The sequence below is a fragment of the Bubalus bubalis genome, chromosome 16, assembly GCF_019923935.1.
Source record: "Bubalus bubalis isolate 160015118507 breed Murrah chromosome 16, NDDB_SH_1, whole genome shotgun sequence".
Classification (NCBI taxonomy): Eukaryota; Metazoa; Chordata; class Mammalia; order Artiodactyla; family Bovidae; genus Bubalus; species Bubalus bubalis.
In genome coordinates, this window is record NC_059172.1 from 63,181,740 (window position 1) to 63,202,432 (window position 20,693).

General features: G+C 46.0%; 1 protein-coding gene across 9 annotated transcripts in view; it reads right to left on the minus strand.

Annotated features, from left to right (window-relative positions):
- The window catches only part of DIXDC1 (DIX domain containing 1), a 79,332-nt gene that overhangs the window by 23,687 nt on the left and 34,952 nt on the right, over positions 1-20,693 (minus strand). For 7 of the 9 annotated variants that reach the window (XM_044929756.2, XM_044929754.2, XM_044929752.2 and 4 more), the window contains 8 exons: positions 17,707-17,832; positions 15,011-15,242; positions 14,153-14,260; positions 8,256-8,368; positions 6,756-6,904; positions 3,857-3,946; positions 1,731-1,784; positions 312-362 (listed from right to left, as the gene is read on the minus strand). In XM_044929756.2, the coding sequence (XP_044785691.1) occupies positions 312-362; positions 1,731-1,784; positions 3,857-3,946; positions 6,756-6,904; positions 8,256-8,368; positions 14,153-14,260; positions 15,011-15,242; positions 17,707-17,832 (923 nt within the window). Of the gene's footprint in view, positions 1-311; positions 363-1,730; positions 1,785-3,856; positions 3,947-6,755; positions 6,905-8,255; positions 8,369-11,433; positions 11,956-14,152; positions 14,261-15,010; positions 15,243-17,706; positions 17,833-20,693 lie in introns of those variants that run through there. The other 2 variants (XM_044929750.2, XM_044929757.2) reach the window with 2 other exon arrangements.

Here is a 20,693-nt window from a genome sequence, read left to right on the forward strand (position 1 = left end):
TACTGAAACTGAAGAAAACCGTAGTAACTGATTGTTTTCACACATAGAAAAAATCAAGGTGGCAGAGGGAAGTGGCAGCACCATGAGTCATAACCACCAGAAGTACAACTCAGCAAAGCAAAGGTATGTTCCTCCAGCTGTCTCACTTCCCATCCACAAAGCCCTGTCTCTGCTGGGAGCACAGAGCCTGTGAAAGGGCCCATCAGATGTACATAAGAAAAGGCTACAGGACCCAACTAGTACCCCAGTTCCCTCAGAATGCTTTACCTTGTAGAGAATTTATTTACAGTGTTATATATCTTTCTTTTTACCTTTATCCCCTGTAAGTTTCTGGCTTCTTGTTTATATTTCAGCAGCTCCTTCTGCAAACCAAATATAGTTAGATCAGATGGTAGCATCTGGGTTGCTTCAGAAGCATTACCTCATTCTGTCAGTAAGAATACGAAACTCAGATAACCATTCCAAGGAAAATCAACCCTCCACTGAGGCCACAGGCAGGTCTGGTCCAGGAAAAATGAAAAGCTGACCCATAGAAATGAACAGGACCCATCTCATTCTCTCCTGTGGCACCCACGCTCAGCTGCCCAGTTGCCCAGTTTCAACTGTTCATAATCTTTCTGGCCAAGAAAGAAAATGCCAAACATTCCCATAGGTTCATCATTCCTATATTTAGTAATCCTCACCAACAGGGAAACTTAATCATCAATCATAATAATCTAAATCCCTCTCCCTAAAATACATGATATCTCAATATACCTACCCCCAACCTCATGAAGTAATTATCTCATTTTTAATGTTCAGAAAGGGTTACAGAGTTCCTGTTCTCCAAGAGGGTATTGTTCTTTATGGATCAAATAAAAACACATTTGGCCCAATAATAAAATACTTTGTTAACTGTCCCTTACAACAGATTAAATATATGCACACGATTGTCACTAGGACAAAGATTTTAGGAGAGGAACACCCACAACTCAGACTCTACTCTCTCTTTTCCTATTGCAATCCCTTCAAGAGTTTGGAATTAACATATCTAAAATGGGGATTCTTCACCAGGACTCCACAGATGGGCTCCAAAGTTAGTCCACTCAAAACTCAGATCAGTGAGTGCTCCCATGCAAACTGCTAGGGAGAGGGTTAATGGCTTCAGTCATATATACTTATAACTTCAAAAAAGCTAAGACCCACTGATCTAAAAAAATTCTGGAAAGTATTCATTAATAAAAAAAGACCATACTGAACTGTTGTTAATAATACTGTACTGTATATCAGAAAACTTTAAGAGAGGTAGATCTTAAAAGTTTTCTTTATAATAAAAAATTTGTAAATATGTTAACTAAGCTTACTGTGATTATTTCACAATACATACACATATTGAATCAACATGTTGTATACCCTGAAACTAATTATGTTATGTCAATTATTTTAAAAATAATCATATTGATAGTAGATCCATTATTTATTTTAATTAAAAAGATAAATATGAAACATTTCAAACATAAAGAAAGGTATAAATAATAATGACACAGATATCTATTATTCCCACTGAGATTATAAAGGTGTTACTCTTTTACCATATTTATGACATCTCTCTCTCTGGCAGTTAAAGACATAATACAGATACAGCTAGTCTGGAGTCTGCATCTTTCCCTTTTCCCCACTACTATACTAAAGTTGGTGTGTAATAGTCCCATAATTTTTTTAAAGAGTAAAATGTGCATTTCCTGACATACCTTTAGGTCTTGATTCTCCTCTATACTCTGATCCAGACGACTTTGGATTATAATCTGAATACAAGGCAAAAAGAGATGGTTATGTATCTATGCTGTAAAATTCGGAGGTCATTCATCAACAGATATTTACTGAGCAGCTACTTGATGCTAGCCAGGGTAGAGCAGCTACAAAGAACTGCCTTCCAGTGGACGCGTATGCCCTGGGGGTGCGAGGAGATGACTACAGATAAAGTTTAGAATGAGTATGTGTGTGTTGTGTGCAGAGGGTTTGGCAAAGGGAAAGAGAAATGATAAGAGATGAAGCTCAAGAGGAAAATGGAACAGGATCATGAAAGCCAGGAAGGAAAATGGAGGAACTGATGAAAAAGTTTTAGGCAAAGGAATGACAAAACAAGTTTGCTTTGAAGTGAAGTTATTCTTGCTGTTTTAGGGAAAATGAATTAGAGGACAGGAGAGGAATCAGGGAAACCAGTTCAGAGGCCACCAGAATGCTGGATGAAGGCCTGAATTAAGGTAGTACCTGTGAAAATGGAGAAAAGCTGGATGAAGACATTTTAAAAGTATACTGATAAAACTTGGTGACTAAATACTGGAATTGGTTGCCATTTCCTTCTCCAGGGGATCTTTCCAACCCAGGGATCGAATCCGTGTCTCCTGCATTGACAGGAGGATTCTTTCCTACTGTACCACCTGGGAAGCCCTTCAAATATGGGTGTCAGATTTGTTTTGGGTATTTGGTTACATGGATAGTGATAAAAAACAGAAACTTAAAGACAAATAGTTTTGAGGGTGGGGAGAGAAAGCTGTTGAATTTAGGACTCATTGAAATTGAGATGCTTATGGGACATACAGAAGAGATAACAGGCAGATGCATGTTGCCTTTACAAATGTAGAACTCCATGGAGAGAGCTAAAAATAAACATAAACTTAAATAATTATATGAATTTATTTAAATAAAAAAAATAAAGTTATTTCATGCAGAGCTAGAAATAAATATTTGAGAGGCAACATATGAGACAGGTGGGAAGTGAATGAAGCCATGGCAGCAGGTATTGCCCAGGTGAATGTACAAGACAGAAGAGAGCCCAGAGTAGAGCCCTGAGGAGCAGCAACACTTAAGGTGTAGTTGTTTTAGTGCCCAACTCATCTGCGACCCCATGGACTGTAGCCCACCAAGGTCCTCCATCCATGGGGTTTCCCAGGCAAGAGTACTGGAGTGGGTAGCCATTTCCTTCTCCAGGGGATCTTCCCAACCAGGGGTTGATTCTGCGTCTCCTGCTTGGGCAGATTCTTTACCACTGAGCCACTGGGGAAGCCCAAACCTTTAAAGACAGGGAGAAAGAGAAAAGCTTCAAAGGGGATGTGAACTAAGAATGCTGCCTGCCGTTCATTAAAGAAACGCAGCCATCAAGCCACCACATAACAGCTGCCCAAGCAGTGAGCCTTGAGGGGACTCAGGGAGGAAACAAAGAATACCGGGATCTAGCAGGCAGCTGCCGCAACAGGAGGACACTCAGGGTGAGAAAGCACGGGATACTGGCCCCAGGTAGCTGAGCTGCACATCAGAGGATCGACTTCAGGGAGCCCTGACTCTTGCATCTTCTCCTACATAGAAAAGCGCTAAATTCCTTGAGATAGCAGGTTTTCTTTTACTAACAGTGATTTCTGAAGTTCTGACTACCTGGTTTTGTTGCAAAAATTCCTATAATGTCCTGGCTTCCCCTATTCCTCTTTGGAACAGTCTCTCAGAATTATGAGATGCTGTTTCCCAGGCTTAAGTCCTTGGTTTTGTCCACCAAATAAAACATAACCTTCAACCTTTAGACTGTGCTTTTTTTTTTTCAGTCAACAGGGACCTAAGTGTAAACTCCATGAGGAGAGGGTCTGAGGTTTCATCTGTGGTTCCCGTGTCTCCAGTTCTTCAAACCGTGTCTGCACATGGTCAGCATGCAACAAATATTTGTGGAAGAAAGGAAAAAACAGTCGAAAACATATGAGGAAAACCAGCAGAGCTGAAGTCAGGGAAGGGAGCATTTTACAAAGGCACAGATGAGTGTCCAATGCTAAACATAAATCACACACACAAGCCAGATTATTCCGTGTCCAGTCACAAAAGAGGAGCTCACCAACTGTTCCTCGGGATTGACTCCTGGTTCACAGAGGGCCAAGGGCCTCTCCTGTTCATCTTCAGGTAAGGATCCATTGAGCAGTAAGGCCTGGACAACCACAAAGGCAGAAAGAAATTTAACTCCTGTCAGATGACAGAGTCTAGAGCTGGGCGGAGTAAGCTTGTCCCAAAATAAAACCACAACTGGGCTTCCTCTGGAAATCTGCCTGATAACTGTGGATCTTTAGATTCTGCCAATTGCTCATCATAGATCTGTCTGGATTGCCTTGTGTCTGGCCCATGCTTGACGCCTCTTTCATCTCTCTGGATGTACCTGAATCCTCTGCTCCAAGGCTCCTTAGCCCCAGAAAAAATTCTAAAAATAAACTTAATTTTAAGAAGTGACATTGTTGAACCAGAGCTGGCTGTTCAAACTGAATTTTACCAGCTGGAAAGTGAACTAAATGCAGTGCAGAATTATCCTGGCTTAGAAAAGTTTATTATAAGGAATTATTTGGAATACATTTATGTATGTATGTATATATGTATGTAGGCATTGGCTGCATTAGAGCAGCTTGCAGGATGTTAGATCCCCAAACAGGGGTCAAATCCAAGCCCACAGCAGTGAAAGTGCTGAGTCTTAACCACTGGACTGCCAGAAATGTGGGGGTATTTGATTCTTGTTTGACTTAGCAATTCTGCATTTTTGCTCCCTAAGGCAACCTGGATAGAACAAGAAGAAAAACATATTTGCAGAGAGGTGTCCTTATTCATTTCAAGTCTTCACACTTGGCTTTGTTTTTATTAGAATATGGTTGGGGGGGGGGCGGGCAGATTTATTCTGAGGCTAATGAAGCTCAAATCTCAGGGCCCCTCCCAGGCCTGCTCCTCCTAGGGTTCTATATCTAACATCGTAGTCATAATCTGTAATCTTATTCTTAAAGAAGGCCCCCCAAGTGGTACACTTTAGAACCCAGAAAACTTGGATCTACCCCTGCAGGTAGGTATTAGGAGACCTATGGGCTCAATGAAAGATTTAAAAATCTATAGCCACTTTGTATACAATTTTTTTCTCAATCCAGTCCAAAGAGAAGAGATACAGAGATTCTTATTTCAGTAAATATAACATAAATTGTATCACAAATGTTGGTATATAAAAACATTTTACAATCCAGACACTATCAAGTCTACCAAGTACTAATTAATAAAACAATTTTAGTCAGTCTACTGGATGTGGTTCTCCCGTGGAGTTGTGGCAAGAGGTGTAGACAAGTATAAGAAAGCACAAGGAGCTGAGGCGAGTGACGCTGCAGAAGTCCTGACTCTAAGGGCAAAGCGTTCACAGACTCTAATGAGGTACGCTAACCAGTCAGCAACCCCGGACGTGGCTCAGCATGCAACGGGTTCATCACCGAAAGAGTTAAGGAGCCCAGTGGATGCTGTGAGCCCCATTGTATTCTGTAATGGGACTGAATTCTCATTGTGATCATGTGGCTGTGAATTAAAACTCCTCTGTTTGTGGGGAATATTAGGATGCTGACTTTCTGCCTGTTGATTCTCTTTTTTTTCTGTCTAATCTGCCATGGGATTTCTCCCAGACTGAAAAATGCAAACCAAACTGAAAACCAAACTGATGGATATCTATGTTTGTACAATGAAATGATCCTGAGAAAAACCTGGTTGAATGTAATCCCAAAATTCTTCATGCTTTAATCCTTCCTATTAAAAGCACACACACACAAATCCATTGCATTAATTAAACCATTCCTTATTGGACTAACAGAGAAGAGAACTAAAAGGCAGTCATTTAAAAATACAGAGCAAATGGGAAAAGCGCAACAACTCTCCCTGGGAATGTTTGGGCAGTAAACATTCCTCCAACGCCTCTCTGGGCTCCTGGGGCAGACAGTGTGTAAATTGTTTTACCACTGCACCAATCCCCCGTTTTCTTTAGGACCCCTTTGTGTCCCCACCCTGTTGCTGGCCGGTTGGGAGCACGCCCTCCACCGCCTGCCGCCTGCCAGAGCCACTCACATAATGTGGGCTTTGTTTATGTGTCCATAAATATTTGACAATTCAGAAGCAGTGCAGTTCCCAGCACAAACAGAAAGGAATATTCCTGGGCAATTTCAGGGTCATCAGAACACTATAAGGCCTCCCCCAAACAGGGCCACATACACAAAGGTGGAGGACTAAGGGGGTCATTCAGGCTAGGAGCTGAGTCAAGTGGGTCCAGTCGGCCTCTGGGGGAGGCTTGCTGGCACAGAAGGTGTAGGAAAAACTGAAGGGCTCAGTTGCCCTTCTACCTGATCGCTGTACCTTGGCGTCCACTTACGAACGCACCGAGGGTGAGCTAAATCCCTTAGCTAGACTCAGGTGGAGACCTGAGGCATTACTGGCACTTACAGCCCTCCTCATGGTGAATTCCTCGCAGAAAATCTTGATTCTTCACAATTCCATTCTTTGGGGGAAGCTCCCATTGCAGGTCTGTGGCTGCAAATAGGGGAGAAACCCACCCGCAAAGCAGAGAGCCAGGGTGGAGGTTTGGTAGGGGAGGGTGGATACGGCTCCCAGGCAGAACTCCTAACAGCTGTGCTGTCAACAAGCGTCCAGGAGGCCCGTTTAAGCGAACTCACATGTAAGGGATTTTTCTGCTCTTCGCGTTCTACCCTCTCCATCTAAACTCAGCTCTGACCTCACAGAAAACCGAATCACTTTATTTTCAACTGATTCTACTGAGTTAATAAACAACTGGTGTGGGAATTCCCTGGCAGTCCGGGGGTTAAGTGATCCAGGTTCAATCCCTGGTCTGGAAACTAAGATCCCACAAGCCTCACAGCATGGTCAAAAACAAACCAAAAAAAAAGAACAAAACAGCAACTGGTGCACCAAAGACAAACGACAAGAGAAAGAGCTACCTGTAATCCTGATATCATTTTCTTGGCTTCCTCCATTTCTTTTTCCAAATGTTCTTGTTGTTCCAACAGCTGCTCTTCCCATGAAGTCTCCAGGTAGGTCCGGGGGCTGCCTGGTCTCCAGTCCCGGGGTAATGGAGAGTCTGTCTCCTCTAGGAGAGGGGAGGAGGGAGTACAGCTCATAGTGAAGAAAACTGAGTTCGGGAGCAAGCCCTCGCCGACCTCGGCGTTCACAGGGCTGGGTCACCTGCCTTCCGCACCTGCCTCACTGCGCGGGCTGGACTCTCCACCAGGTGGGGGTGTGGGACAGGAGGAACTGGCCACTGGCTCCACTAACCCCAGGCTCCGGGGAGCAAAGCTGAACTTGGTTGAGGCGGTCCACCCTCTTCAGAACCTTAAGGATTCCCTCCCGGGGAACCCTGGTAGGGGGCAAGTTTTACTCTTTACTCTAGAACTGGCTCTCCCAGGGCTCGGTCCCTCAAGCGACAAAGAGAGGAGCTGTCAGAGGCAATGAAAAGGAGCTTCAGAGGGGAGACCTCAACTCATATTCCTTTGACCATTTTGGGAGGACGGAACCCCTTTCACATATAACATTGTGTGAGTCACAGAAACAGGAAGCAGACCGGTATAAGCAAACTCTGTACCTCCCTCTCTCCGGTTTTATTTCCCTGTCTTTACAGTCTCTTTTTCTGATTTCATTGGTAAGAATGAATATTATAATAAGCCTAATCCCTCTGGGTTGTTGTCTGATTTCACGAGGCAACTGTGTGTGGGACCCGTGGTGCCCGGCCCAGAGCAAGCACTCTGTAAAGACCTCCCTCTCCCTCCCCAGGGTCCCCGGACTTTCTGACTCAGTAACATAACTAACTTTCTGGGTACTGATGCTAGGGCTAGATGGGGTGTGAAATAAGGAAGAATTTAATTCCAGTTTTCCTTCAGAGGACTTCGGTTTCATTATCTCTCTTCCAGGCAAATAAAACTCTTAAGTCACGCACTTTGCTTCTTCCTTGCTTTCCTCTGTGTTTATCTAAGAAAAAGGAGACTGAGACAGAGGAAGGAGAAGTCTAAACAATGTAGCCTTTACACAAAACATGATGCAGACCTGCTCTCTGCTGTATATTCTCAGACACCTCCGCTCCGTATATTCCTGGCCCCAATTTAAGTTACAGAAGTACTGAAATTACTTGCACAACACAGAAATGATAAAAACTTTTTACTTGAGCAGGCTTCTGACAGTTCCAAAGTCATCTCCTAATTTCACAGGTGGTCAGCTGTCTACACTGCCACAGGACATCTGACAGTTTGCACAGCGAAAGTGACAATTTGTGAGAGGATACTACATTCTCTGGCTCCAAAGCATTAGAGCTCTCTAGAATGGACCCTGCATGCACAGACTATGTGTGGAGAAGGCCAGGGAGCTGATAGTAGACAGTCAGGACCCCCAAACTCTTCATGCTGAGGGCTGTTCCTTGAGCCACCCCAGGCAGGCCGAGAAGATAGTACCTGTTCTGTTCTCTACTCCTTCAGAGGGAATAATCACGAAATCTGCCTTCTCCTCCAACTGGGTTATAACGGATTCGCTCTTTGCACTGTGGATAGGACTGGGGGAAGTCAGGCTGTGACCGAAGGAAAACGAAGAGAAACGATTATTGCAAACAGTTGTTTAGAAGCCAACTTGCCTAATTTATTCCAGAGATGGGTTCTTATTCATCTAACTCCTACTGCCTAAAACGGTGCCTGGCCCACAGTAAGAAGAAAATACTTGTTGAATGAATGATGAACTTGTTAAATGAATGAAATGAATGCTGAATGACCCATCCTCAGAAGCTTCCACAACAAAGTTGCCTTTAAGCCTAATTCACTAAGAGATTTATCAAACTGGTGGATAATGTAGCATTTTAAAGAACTCCACTCCTGTTTGGTTTGGCTTTTTGTTTTTGTCTTTCACTTACCACCACCACCACCTCCTCCATCATGATCCCTGGGCCCAAGTTCAGAGACTGATGGACTATATGCATTTTAGTAGCTTTGGGAGCTGGAAGGAAAATATATTTCTAATAACATTGATCTATCACAGACACATGCAATACCAGCAGAGTAATCATGGCGGATCAGCTCTGGGCTGCTCCAAAAGGCAGAGACAAGGTGAAGGGTGCCTCAGCGGGGAAAAACTGCGGAGTGTGGACAGTGCCAGGCTGAGCAAAGGGTAGTGATATATCAACAACACTAGGATGTGATACAGAAAAGGGTGTACTATCTCAAAAGGGGACAAGACCTGCTAGGGGACAATAAAGGTTTACTTGATTTACTGCCAAGAGTTATTCATATCTCTGCCACACTAATTTTTAAATTGTCAGAGGGCTTCCCTGGTGGTCTAGTGGTTGGGAGTCCACCTGCCAACGCAGGGGACAGGGTTTGATCCCCATTTGCGGAAGATTCCACATGACCTGGAGCAACTAAGCCTGCGCGCCACACCTACTGAGCCTGTCCTCTAGGTTCCAGGAGCCGCAACTGCTGAGTCCATGTGCTGCAACTGCTGAAGCCCAAGCACCCTAGAGACAGTGCTCCGCAACAAGAGAAGCCACCACAATGAGAAACCCGAGCACCGCAACTAAAGAGGAGCTCCCACCCGCCGCAACCAGAGAAAGCCTGAGCGGCATCGCAGACCCAGCACGACAAAACAACAAATAAATCAATCTTTTTTTTTTTTAACTGTCATCAGAAATCTTGCAAAAATTCTTAAATTCTAGTATAACTACTAGCTTTGGAAGGAACGGTTTGCATTTGGGAAGAAGGAGAATTTTAAATCTCCAGAAACAAATCTAGAGGATATGATGGAATGTGAGGCTGACACTGCCATCTGAAGAGCCCTCTTTCTTTGCACCCACCTTGAGAACATCAGCACCAAAACAATCTCAGGGGTTGTGGGGTCTGCAGGCCCAGCCCCCTCTCAGGAATTCTTTCCAAATCCATCACCCAGACAACAGTGAAAGTGTCTTGGATTCACTGACCCACTTAATGTGCCCCTGAAGTCTCCCAGGCTAATCCTCACAGCCACGATCAGGAGTTAACATTTCATCTTCCTAGAAACCACAAAAAACAAGAGCCAAGCACAGTGGAGGCAGCCAGTGATTTCAAAAAGCTCTGAAGCAGCCTGACGACTAGTGTCTCAACCTCCTCAGTGTCCCGGGTTTTGGGCTTTGGTGGGAATGACCTCAACCAGTAATACACTCTCATCCTTATCAGAACCATATGGGAAAAAAGTTGTCTTTTGCTCCTGCAAATTAAAAAAAGTGTCACTTAACAGTATCTATAAATTTACAACCCAAACAGGCAGACAGGTGGAGAAAGGCAAGAAGTGCTATTTAGAAAAGGAAATTGCTTCAGGGAACTCTCTTATCCATCTCTCACCACTTAGGCAATCTGACTTCCAGGTCAACATGAATTAGCTGCTGGAAAGCACCAGTCTAGGGGTACCATTCACAAGAAGAATAGATTTATGCTCTTCAGGCCTCAGCATTCACCTTCTTATAGAAATGGGGATCCGAGTGCAGAAAGAGGCCTGCACCCCAGCTGCTCCTCTTTGAGAAATGGTAAGACCACACTTTCCCAGCTGACAAGGCGCTGTGGCTGACGGGTGCCCCTGCCTGCATCCGGCTGGACCACAGTGGATATGTGTGAGACGAAGGGGGTGGGGGGTGGGAGGAGTGGTGTGAACCAAGGATGCGGGGAAAACTGCTTTCCTGAGAGCAGAGACGCATGCTCAGCTAGATCAGCTCAGCGGCTCCCTCCTAAGTGAGCCATCTCCCATATAAGGGCAGAAGGAGGCGGATGTCTGCATACCCAGCCCCACTGGGGGAGTGGCAGAGCAGCCAAAGAAAACAACATTTCTCTTTCTTGAATTGGGGCTGCCAGTATGTGAGCCACAGAGAAATAAAACCCTGAAGCTAAATGCCTGGGTCTAAAAGATAAAAGAAATCTGAGGAAGAAAAATCCTGAGGCACATGTGAGAGCATGATGCAGGAGGATGGTACACTAACGTTATTTTAATGCTAATTAATTACATGGCTTGGGATCTCCCTGATGAGCTTAAAAAACTGTTTTATAAACAAGTAACCCCCCCACTTGCCATTATAATCCTGTCAAGACAGGGAACAACTGATTACAAACCAGGTCTCACTGATAGATTCCTAATTCCCACAGGTCTAACATCTCTCCAATCTTAACTTGTCAGACAAGCAGTCTCCCAGAAAAGATATCTCCAATTAAAAGTCCAATCAATTTTTTAAATGGGTACGAGGCAATAAGAGTTTTGTTATGTCCTGAAGTGCTGGCTTCAGCAGAGACCTGCTGCTGCTGCTGCTAAGTCGCTTCAGTCGTGTCCGACTGTGCAATCCATAGACGGCAGCCCACCAGGCTCCCCCGTCCCTGGAATTCTCCAGGCAGAGACCAGACGTGGGGTCAAAAGCCACTCCTTCTCCCATGCTCGTTGCAGCTTCTTAAATAAACCCACTGTATTTTACAGTGCTCATCTCAGGCCCGCAAGCAGGCTGTTCTCCCCAGTACAGCGCCCCCACCGATCCCCCGCCTGTCTCTGGCCAACAGCATCCTCCAGTCCTGGCCCTGCTCCCACCCAAGGCCCCCCACACACACCTCCAAAGCCGAAGTGGCTTCAGCTCACCATTTGACCTGCGTCCCGCCCATGGTCCCCCTCGTGGCTCAGGCTTCAGCAAGTCGGCTTCCCTGGGTGTAGCGGGAGGCTGAGAGTCACAGCGCTCCCCGATTCGGGCATGTCTCCCCGCGCTGGGGGCCCCCGAAGAACGACTCCCCCTGGCAGGCCAACTACGAGAGCCGCTCGCTCCGGTCCCGGCAGAGAGCAAGGAGGGCAGAGAGGCAGGCGTCTCGGCCCCAGGCACGGCGATGCTCCGGGTTCCGGGGCGCGCCGTCCCGGCAGCTTAGACACTGCAGCGGCCCGGCCTCGGCGGAAACCGCCTCCCCTCGCAGGCTGCCGACCCCCGGCAGCCGCATCCGTGGTCCCCGCGGCCGTGCGGCTCCGGGAGTGCCCCCGGGCGCAGGCATTTCAACCCATCTCCGCGCCCCGGGAGAAAAGCCCTGCCCGCGGCTCCGGCCGAGCGGTCGAGTGCCCGGGCGGGCGGCGATCCCCGCTCCGCGCCGCCTCCCGGTCCCGCCCTCCCGCGCCCTCCTCCCCCAGCTCTCCGAGCTGTCACACGCGGCCGGGCAGCGCCGGGATCCGTCCGACCCCGGCGGGCCCTCCGCGGGCCGGCCGAGCCCCCGGGGCAGAGCGGGGCGGGGCTGCGGGGCTCGGAGGCGGACCCGCGCAAGGCGGTGGAGGCGCCGCGGGGTCGCCAGAAGCCCGGGAGGGCTGCGTGGTCCCCTCCTTCGGAGGAGCCCGGGACTGGCGGTCGTGCCTTCTCTCCTCTGACCCCTGCCTTCCCGGGCACCGAGGTCGGGGTGGGTCTAACTCGGCTTCTCGCGGGAGGGGGTTCCCCCGGAAACCCGCTGAACGCTGGTCTCCACACCACCCCCACCCCGCAACCTTCCCCTCGGGCGTTTCATATGTTCTTTTTTTTTTTTTTTCCCAACTAAGGAGCCTTTTGCTTGGATCCTGAGAGGCTGGCCCGAGGTTTATGGGTCTGAGAAGCAACAGGCGAGCAGTCCGGCAGGGCTTTGCCAGGATGTCTGTCAAGGAGCAGGGGGAGAGGACCAGACTTAAGGGGCTATCTCCTGAACCACTCTTCTTTCCCGAGTCACATCCCGGGTGTCTCCTGGCCTTCACAGATCACTGAGACATTAGGTGGGCTTCCCCCTGCGCGCGGGTTGCAGGGAGGAGCAGGGCAGAATGTCCCGGAGCCTTCTGGGTGCCAACTGAGCATCCCAAAGAGGTGAGTGAGAGGGTGGCCGAGAAGAAAATGACCCAATCAGGAAGAGAAAGAGGAAAGCCAACTGTTCTCTGAACGCTCTCCTAGAAAACGGTCACTGCCAGCCCGATTTCCAGCAGCCCCGAATTCACACTGTCTCATACCCTGCCCCCAGTCTTGAGTTCTGCCAGACAGGAAGGGAGCAGGTGCTCTCAGGAAAAAAATCCGGACTTTTTTTTTTTTCTCTAACTCTGCCAAGCGCTATCAGTCACAGCAAAGTTAAAGGCCTGTAGCCATACAGGAAGCAATAGATCTCACTGTACAACAGAATATCTTTTGATTCTGTACCAAGTGATAGTCCAAGCAGAAGCAAGGAAAAACTGGTTTAGATTCTCAATAATGGCACATCTACTGCTTAATGGACACAAGGTTCCCTTCTGGGGTGATGCAAATCTCTCTGAACTGGATAGAGGTGATGGTTGCACAATATTAATGAAGGTGCTACATACCACTGAATCATACACTTTAAAATGATTAATGGTTAATTTAATGTTGTGTGAATTTTGAAAATAAAAAATCTATTAAATGTGAAAATTAAAAATCAAGCAAGGTTACCGGTATATTAAAATGATGGAAAGAATTCTATTTAATTTCCAAGCAAATTAGAAAATGGCCCATCAAATTAAGATGCAATTTTATGAAGAAAAGAAATAGGAGGAAGAAAACAAAGACATGGAAAATACATACATGTCAGACAAAGAACAATTAGGCTTAACTGGAACAGACTAATCTGTGTTGATGAGAGAAAAGGTCATAAAAGCATAAATTAAATATGATTCTGCAATGAAATTAGTAAATAAGATGACAACATCTGGGGATGTGTTTACAGGAGCATGATTTACGTAAGCCAGGAAAAGAGTCTTTCTCTGCCACCATACTTGGCATTGATCAGGCTTTTATTAGCGCATTGTGTCCTGTTTTGGTCTCTGCAATTGGCTCTAAGGGATATAGACAGCCTTTCAGCTACAGTCACTCACATCGCTAGCCCATTCAAATGTGTACTAATCTGCCACAATTCCTAGCCCTACAAATGAAAACTGGAAACATTCTTAAAGCACTAAGGCAACTCTGCGCATTTCCTCTTGCTCTGAGCTTTATACAACCTTCTCAGGCACAAAGGCAGTGCAATGGAACTGGCTCTCATAAACAATGGCAGCTGATAAATAAATATCAAAAAGATCCAGCTAGGCGCTGACAGGTCTCAGTCATGCCCCCACGTGGACACAGCTAAGCCCTAGCACTGGTATGTGGGAAACTCATAAGCATCTCACCCTGCCCTCTTGCCAGCACAAAACCACAAGGCCGTGCTGAGGGTTATCCCTTGTGAGCCACACATAAACTGAGAGAAGAAGAGAGACTTTGGTGCCTTATTGCCTGTTGCGTGAGTACCTGAAGCTGCCAACCCTGAGACCCTCCATGAATTAAGGACTGTAGCGATGAAGAATCCGAGGCCACGGTTACCTGGAGCAGCTGGACTCAGAAGGGGACCTTTGCTGTCCTTCATACTGCTGCACCAGGGCTCGCACGCTCCAGCATGGATTCTCAATCTCCTCATCCATGCTGCTGTTCCTAAAGTCGGAGGGCACCAATAAAGGAGAGGGTGTCAGTCCTTCGGGCCCACCCACTAACTACTGACAGATGCCACTCTGGGACTGCTGAGGGTAAAAAGATGGACGAGGCAAAGCCCCTGCCTTAAAGACATTTGAAACCTGGCAAGGAAGGTAGAGAAACCAATAATTTCACCAACACCTCAAAGTCATGCTCCCTCTCTGACACACAACCCATGAAGCATCTCCAGCCATGACTCTCTGGGACACCCGATCTTCTGGATACACACCAGGGAGAAACTCAGGGGTGAATCAGGATGGTGGTCCCACATACCTCCCAGTGCAGAAAACACACTGTGCCAAAGGAATATGTTTAAAACTCTGGGCACCAGAGAAAAGAATTACATATATGATTCCTTTACATTCTGCTAAAGTCAAAATGTGCACGTGTGTGCTGAGTCACTTAAGTCATGCCCAATTTCTTCCTGATCCCAAGAACTGCAGTCCGCCAGGCTCCTTTGTCCATGGGATCCTCCAGGTAAGAATACTGGAGTGGGTTGCCATGCCCTTCTCCAAAAGCCAAAATAAACATGCCTAAAAGAAAGGTTGTTTTTTTTTTTTCTCTTTTGGGGCACCCTCTCCAACCTCCACTCCATCCTCTTTTCTGCAATGTGGGCTGTTTAGGTGATATTTCCATCTACCGCACCATTATCATTTAAGGGAAGAAATATCAGCGCAGGTCGAATTCCCATCCCTAGATTTCCATCCTTACCTCTGTCGGTATCGAAAGACATCCCGCCCAGACCGAGACATGTCATGACACACATCGGCCAGAGCAGCGGCTGCTCCCTGGGCCACAGCAGTGGCACAGTGAGGCTGGTGAGTCTGCAGCGGGGCTCCGGCATCCTGTCCTTGGCTCACTGTCCTGCCGGAGCCAGGTTTGAAATGAGCTGCCAAGGCCAGGACCAGCCTCATGATAGACTTCAGGTTGCCTTCCACGATATCTGAGGATCAGAACAGAGCAAGAGCTCCTAAGAGGGAAGCAGAGTGCTGAGGACAAACTCGGTTCCTATGCATCTGCTAGGGAACAGGAAAGCAAGGCAGTCAAGCTCTCTGTCCTCACAAAGCCGAGTTCAATAGGGAGACTGAAGATTTAAAGCAATGACAATAAAGTGTAATAACATAAAGTGAAGTCGCTCAGTTGTGTCCGACTAGTTGTGACCCCATGAGAGGCTCCTCTGTCCATGGGATTTTCCAGGCAAGAATACTGGAGTGGGTTGCCATTTCCTTCATACAATAAGAAAAGTACAAGATTCTTTGGGAGCTCAGAGGAGAAGCATCTGTCTAGTTTAGAGGGCTCAGGGAAGGATTCCCAGACAAGGTGAGTTCTAAACTGAGGCTTGACCGACCAATAGAGGTTCATCAGATGAGGAAAGAGAAGGAAAAAAGTATTCCAAGAAGAGGGAACAGCAGGCATGAAGGTCTAGATGCCGTCCAGTACGGGAGCCCCTAGCCACATGTAGCTGTTGAGCACCTAAAAGGCAGCAGCGTGGTCTTAACTGAAATGTGCTCTGAGTGTACTTAGCACACACACACAAGCTGAATGAAAAATCTCGTGAGATTTAGTATAAAAAAACAGAATGCAAAATATCTCACTGATAGTTTTTTACATTGATTATATGTTGAGCTGATAATATTCTGGATATGCATGCATGCGTGCTAAGTCACTTCAGTCGTATCCAACTCTTTGAGATCCCATGGGCTGTAGCCCACCAGGTTCCTCTGTCCATGGGGCTTCTCCAGGTAAGAATACTGGAGTGGGACTGCCATTTCCTTCTCCAGGGGATCTTCCCAACCAAGGGATCAAACCTGGGTCTCCTGCATTGCAGGTGGATTCTTTACCGATTGAGCCACCATTTTGGATACATGGGTTAAATAAATGAGGGAAGCCCTCATTTTTGATACATGGGTTAAATAAAATGTATTATTAAAATTAATTCCACTGATTTCTTTTTTGTAATGTGGCTATTTAGACACATCCAAATCACGAATGTGACTTACTTTATATTTCTATGGCACACCCTGGAAGAGGAACAGAAAGCAGTTTAGCATAGCCAGAGTTCAGAGTTCAGGGGGAGAGGGGAAAAGACGAGGGGGATGAAGTGGAGGTCAGGTCAGAAAGGGCATAGTAAGCCAGAGAAAGGACCCTGGATTTTATCCTAAGGGCCCTCATATGCAGAGGAATGGCATGAGCATATCGTACTCTTAGAAAGATCATTCTGGCTGCAGTGTGGAGAGCAGACAGGAGGGGGACAGAAATGGATGTGGTGGGACTAATTAGGAAATGGTTGCACTTCTCCAGGTAAAAGACAATGATGTCCTGAACGACTGTTCCCTCAAAATAGCTGACTTTAATGGGCCAGATCCCCAAGCCCACTCCTCACGGGGCCTGGATCAGAGAAATATCTGACATTCTAATTTTGTCCTAGAAAAAAAAAAGAGAGAGAAAGGCAGACAGAAAATAACATGACGGGTCTGGTTAATGTCAGAAAACAGACAAAACTGTATTTTTTTCAGCTTTACAGCCTTGTAAATATGCAAGGTTTCCAAAAGAATTGATTGATCCCTGCTATAGGACATTCTCAATGGTCAGTAACTGCCCTGCCTGAATGAGCCCAACACAGAGAACACTAACAACACGGAAAGGAGGGCTCCCCCCTACCTCCATTCTCATCAGAGCCACAGGCAATCAGGCCCAGAAACTGAGGCTGAAACAAACCAGACTATAATCAGTTCCAGAATCAGAGTGAGAGGACCAGAAAGCCTGTGCCTTCTGAGGACAGCTACATCATTTCTCCCCTGCAGCCTGGGCTCAAACTGCAGTGAGAGCTGTCCTTCATCTGGCCATGTGGCTCCAGGAAAGGGCATGTGTAGAGGTGAAAGAGCCTTTTGATCCTGCCTGGAGATGTCCTGTGATGTTCAAAAAAAACTGCTATCAAATATTTTCCTTCTGGAAAACTGGATAGAAAAAAAGTAGACTATTATGATCTGAGATAATAACTGGCATGAAACACTAGGAACACACAAAAATATCATCTATCTTCATGTTTGATATCTTAAACAAGATGTTCTAAAATTAATATCCAAACGTTGTCATTTCTTTTCTGTTAATTTTCCCACACACACTCAAGCAAAACTTTATTCAGTTAAAATGAAGAGCTTCTACCTTCACCCCGGTCTCCAAAGCACCTGGATTTTGATAATCATTCCACCCCAAGAGGATGACTTTCCTTATGCGGAAAAAGACGTGAGGTCATCAGCCACTCCAATCTACTCCAGTCTACTGGAGTAATCCCACTCCAGTCTACTCCGAGCCCTCAGCTACACTGCGGATGGTTCTTCTGAAGGTGGTAATCCCCAGGTAAAGATGAGTGTACTCAGCCACCACGGACAGAAGGAAGCACTGACCTTTAGCTGAAGTCTGGTGCATACGAATCTTTTTGGAGGCTACAAACTGTAACACTTTTTCCACATTATTCTTCATCTCTTGTTGGTTACTGGGACTCAGCTGTACCCCACTCAGCTTTTCTCCTGCTGTTAGAAGAGAGAAAATACATGAAGTTATGGGGAGGAGTACTATCACAGGTTCATAGTAGCCAGACACAGAGAGAATATTTGATGTAAACACAAAGATTATCTATAAATACATAAGGGAGTTAGGCCTTCGTGTTTGTAATCTGGATGGGAAATAGGAAAATGAAAGCATTCTGGAGGGGCTTAGAATTTTCACAATCCCTGGAGCCTGTGAAGTTACTATGTGTACATTTATTCATTCAACACCCACTGTGTGCCAGGCAATGTTTGAGGCACCAGAGAAACAGCAGTGACCAAGACATTGTCTGTCTGTCCTTCCATCATAGAGTTTATATCTGCAGGGATGAGAGATGACCAAGATAACAGATAAATGTTTGACATAATTTCAGGTAGTGGTAAGTGCTGTGCTGTGCTAATCACGTCTGACTCTTGGCGACCCCAAGGACTGGGGTCCACCAGGCTCCTCTGTCCATGGGATTTCCCAGGTAAGAATACCGGAGGAGGGGGTATCATTTCCTACTCCAGTGGATCTTCCCCACCCAGGGATTGAACCCGGGTTTCTTGCATCTCCTGTGCTGGCCTGGGGATTCTTTACAACCAGCACCACCTGGGAAGCCCAGTGATGAGTACTATGAGGAAAAACAAAGACGAGTAATCATGGTCTTTCTGATAATACATTTGGGCAGAGACTTGAATAAAATCAGAGAGGAGAAGATTTGCAGAGGTAGCATTCCAGGCTGAGGAACCATAAATACCAACACCAAGGCGGGAATGAGATCAGCTTATCTGAGAAACAGCAACAAGACCCTATGGCTGGAGTGGAGAGAGCAAGGGGTCGAGTTCTAGGACAGGTAGAGAGGCAAGCAAGGCCAGGTCATGTGGGGCTTTGGGAACTAGAGCAAAGGCCTTGAATTTTATTCTATATGTAACGGGCAGAAAATGCAGGCTTGGAGGTAAGGGAGTTCAGTTCAGTTCAGTTCAGCCGCTCAGTTATGTCCGACTCTTTGTGACCCCATGGACTGCAGCACGCCAGGCCTCCCTGTCCATCACCAACTCCTAGAGCTTGCCCAAACTCATGTCCATCGAGCCAGTGATGCCATCCAACCATCTCATCCTCTGTCATCCCCTTCTCCTCCCACCTTCAATCTTTCCCAGCATCAGGGTCTTTTCCAATGAGTCAGTTCTTCACATCACGTGGCCAAAGTACTGGAGTTTCAGCTTCCACATCAGTCCTTCCAATATATATTCAGGACTGATTTCCTTTATGACTGACTGGTTTGATCTCCTTGTAGTCCAAGGGACTCTCAAGAGTCTTCTCCAACACCTCAGTTCAAAGGCATCAATTCTTCAGCGTTCAGCTTTCTTTATAGTCCAAATCTCACATCCATACATGACTACTGGAAAAACCATAGCCTTGAACTAGACAGACCTTTGTTGGCAGAGTAATGTCTCTGCTGTCTAGGTTGGTCATAGCTTTTAATATGCTGTCTAGGTTGGTCATAGCTTTTCTTCCAAGGAGCAAGCATCTTTTAATTTCATGGCTGCAATCACCATCTGCAGTGATTTTGGAGTCCAAGAAAATAAAGTCTGTCACTGTTTCCATTGTTTCTCCATTTATTTGCCATGGAGTGATGGGACCAGATGCCATGATCTTAGTTTTTTGAATGTTGAGTTTTAAGCCAGCCTTTTCACTCTTCTCTTTCACTTTCATCAAGTCTCTTTAGTTCCTCTTCACTTTCTGCCATAAGGGTGGTGTCATTTGCGTATCTGAGGTTATTGATATTTTTCCCAGCAATCTTGATTCCAGCTTGTGCTTCATCCAGCCCAGTATGTCACATGATGTACTCTGCATATAAGTTAAATGAGCCAGGCAATGATATACAGCCTTGACGTACTGCTTTCCCGATTTGGAACCAGTCTGTTGTTCCATGTCTGGTTCAAACTGTTGCTTCTTGACCTACAGATTTCCCAGGAGGCAGGTAAGGTGGTCTGGTATTCCCATCTCTTGAAGAATTTTCCACAGTTTGTTGTGATCTACACAGTCAAAGGCTTTGGCGTACTCAATAAAGCAGAAGTAGATGTTTTTCTGGAATTCTCTTGCTTTTTATATGATCCAACGTATGTTGGCAATTTTATCTCTGGTTCCTCTGTCTTTTCTAAATCCAGCTTGAACACCTGGAAGTTCACAGTTCACATACTATTGACGCCTGGCTTGAATAATTTTGAGCATTACTTTGCTAGCATGTGAGATGAGTTACCTGACCTGCTTAATGCTTTTAAAAGTTGACTTCATGTGGACATAGAATCTCTGAAGGGGAAACAGGGAAATCTGTTAGAAAGGAAATGAAAATAGTCAAGTGAGAGATAATGATGGTTTGGGAAGAAGCTGAGAGGTGAAAAGTGAGATACCAGGTATATTTTTAATATAAAGCAAACAGCACATGTGAAGGACTGAATATGATAGATGAGAAAAAGAGAATAATTAAAGACAACTTCTAAGTGTTCTGCTTCAACAGCTGAGGGGATGGTACTGTGATGTGTTAGTCAGATGAAGGATCTCAGAGGACAGAGGGATCAGTGGCGTGAAGGAAAAGTTCTGATTAGGACACGTGAAGTGAGAGTTGCATTTTAGACATCCAAGCAGAGAAGTTGAATAGGAAGCTGATATTCACACCTAGAACTCAAGGAAAAGCTTAGGGCTAAAGAGTCAAATTTGGGAAGAGACCACTTACGGATAGAGAATATACAAAAGAACTAAGGTTTGAACCTCTAAGGAGAACTTCCAACATTTAGAGGTCAGGAGGGCTTCCCAGGTGGTGCAGTTGGTAAAGAATCCGCCTGCCACTGCAGAAGACTCAAGA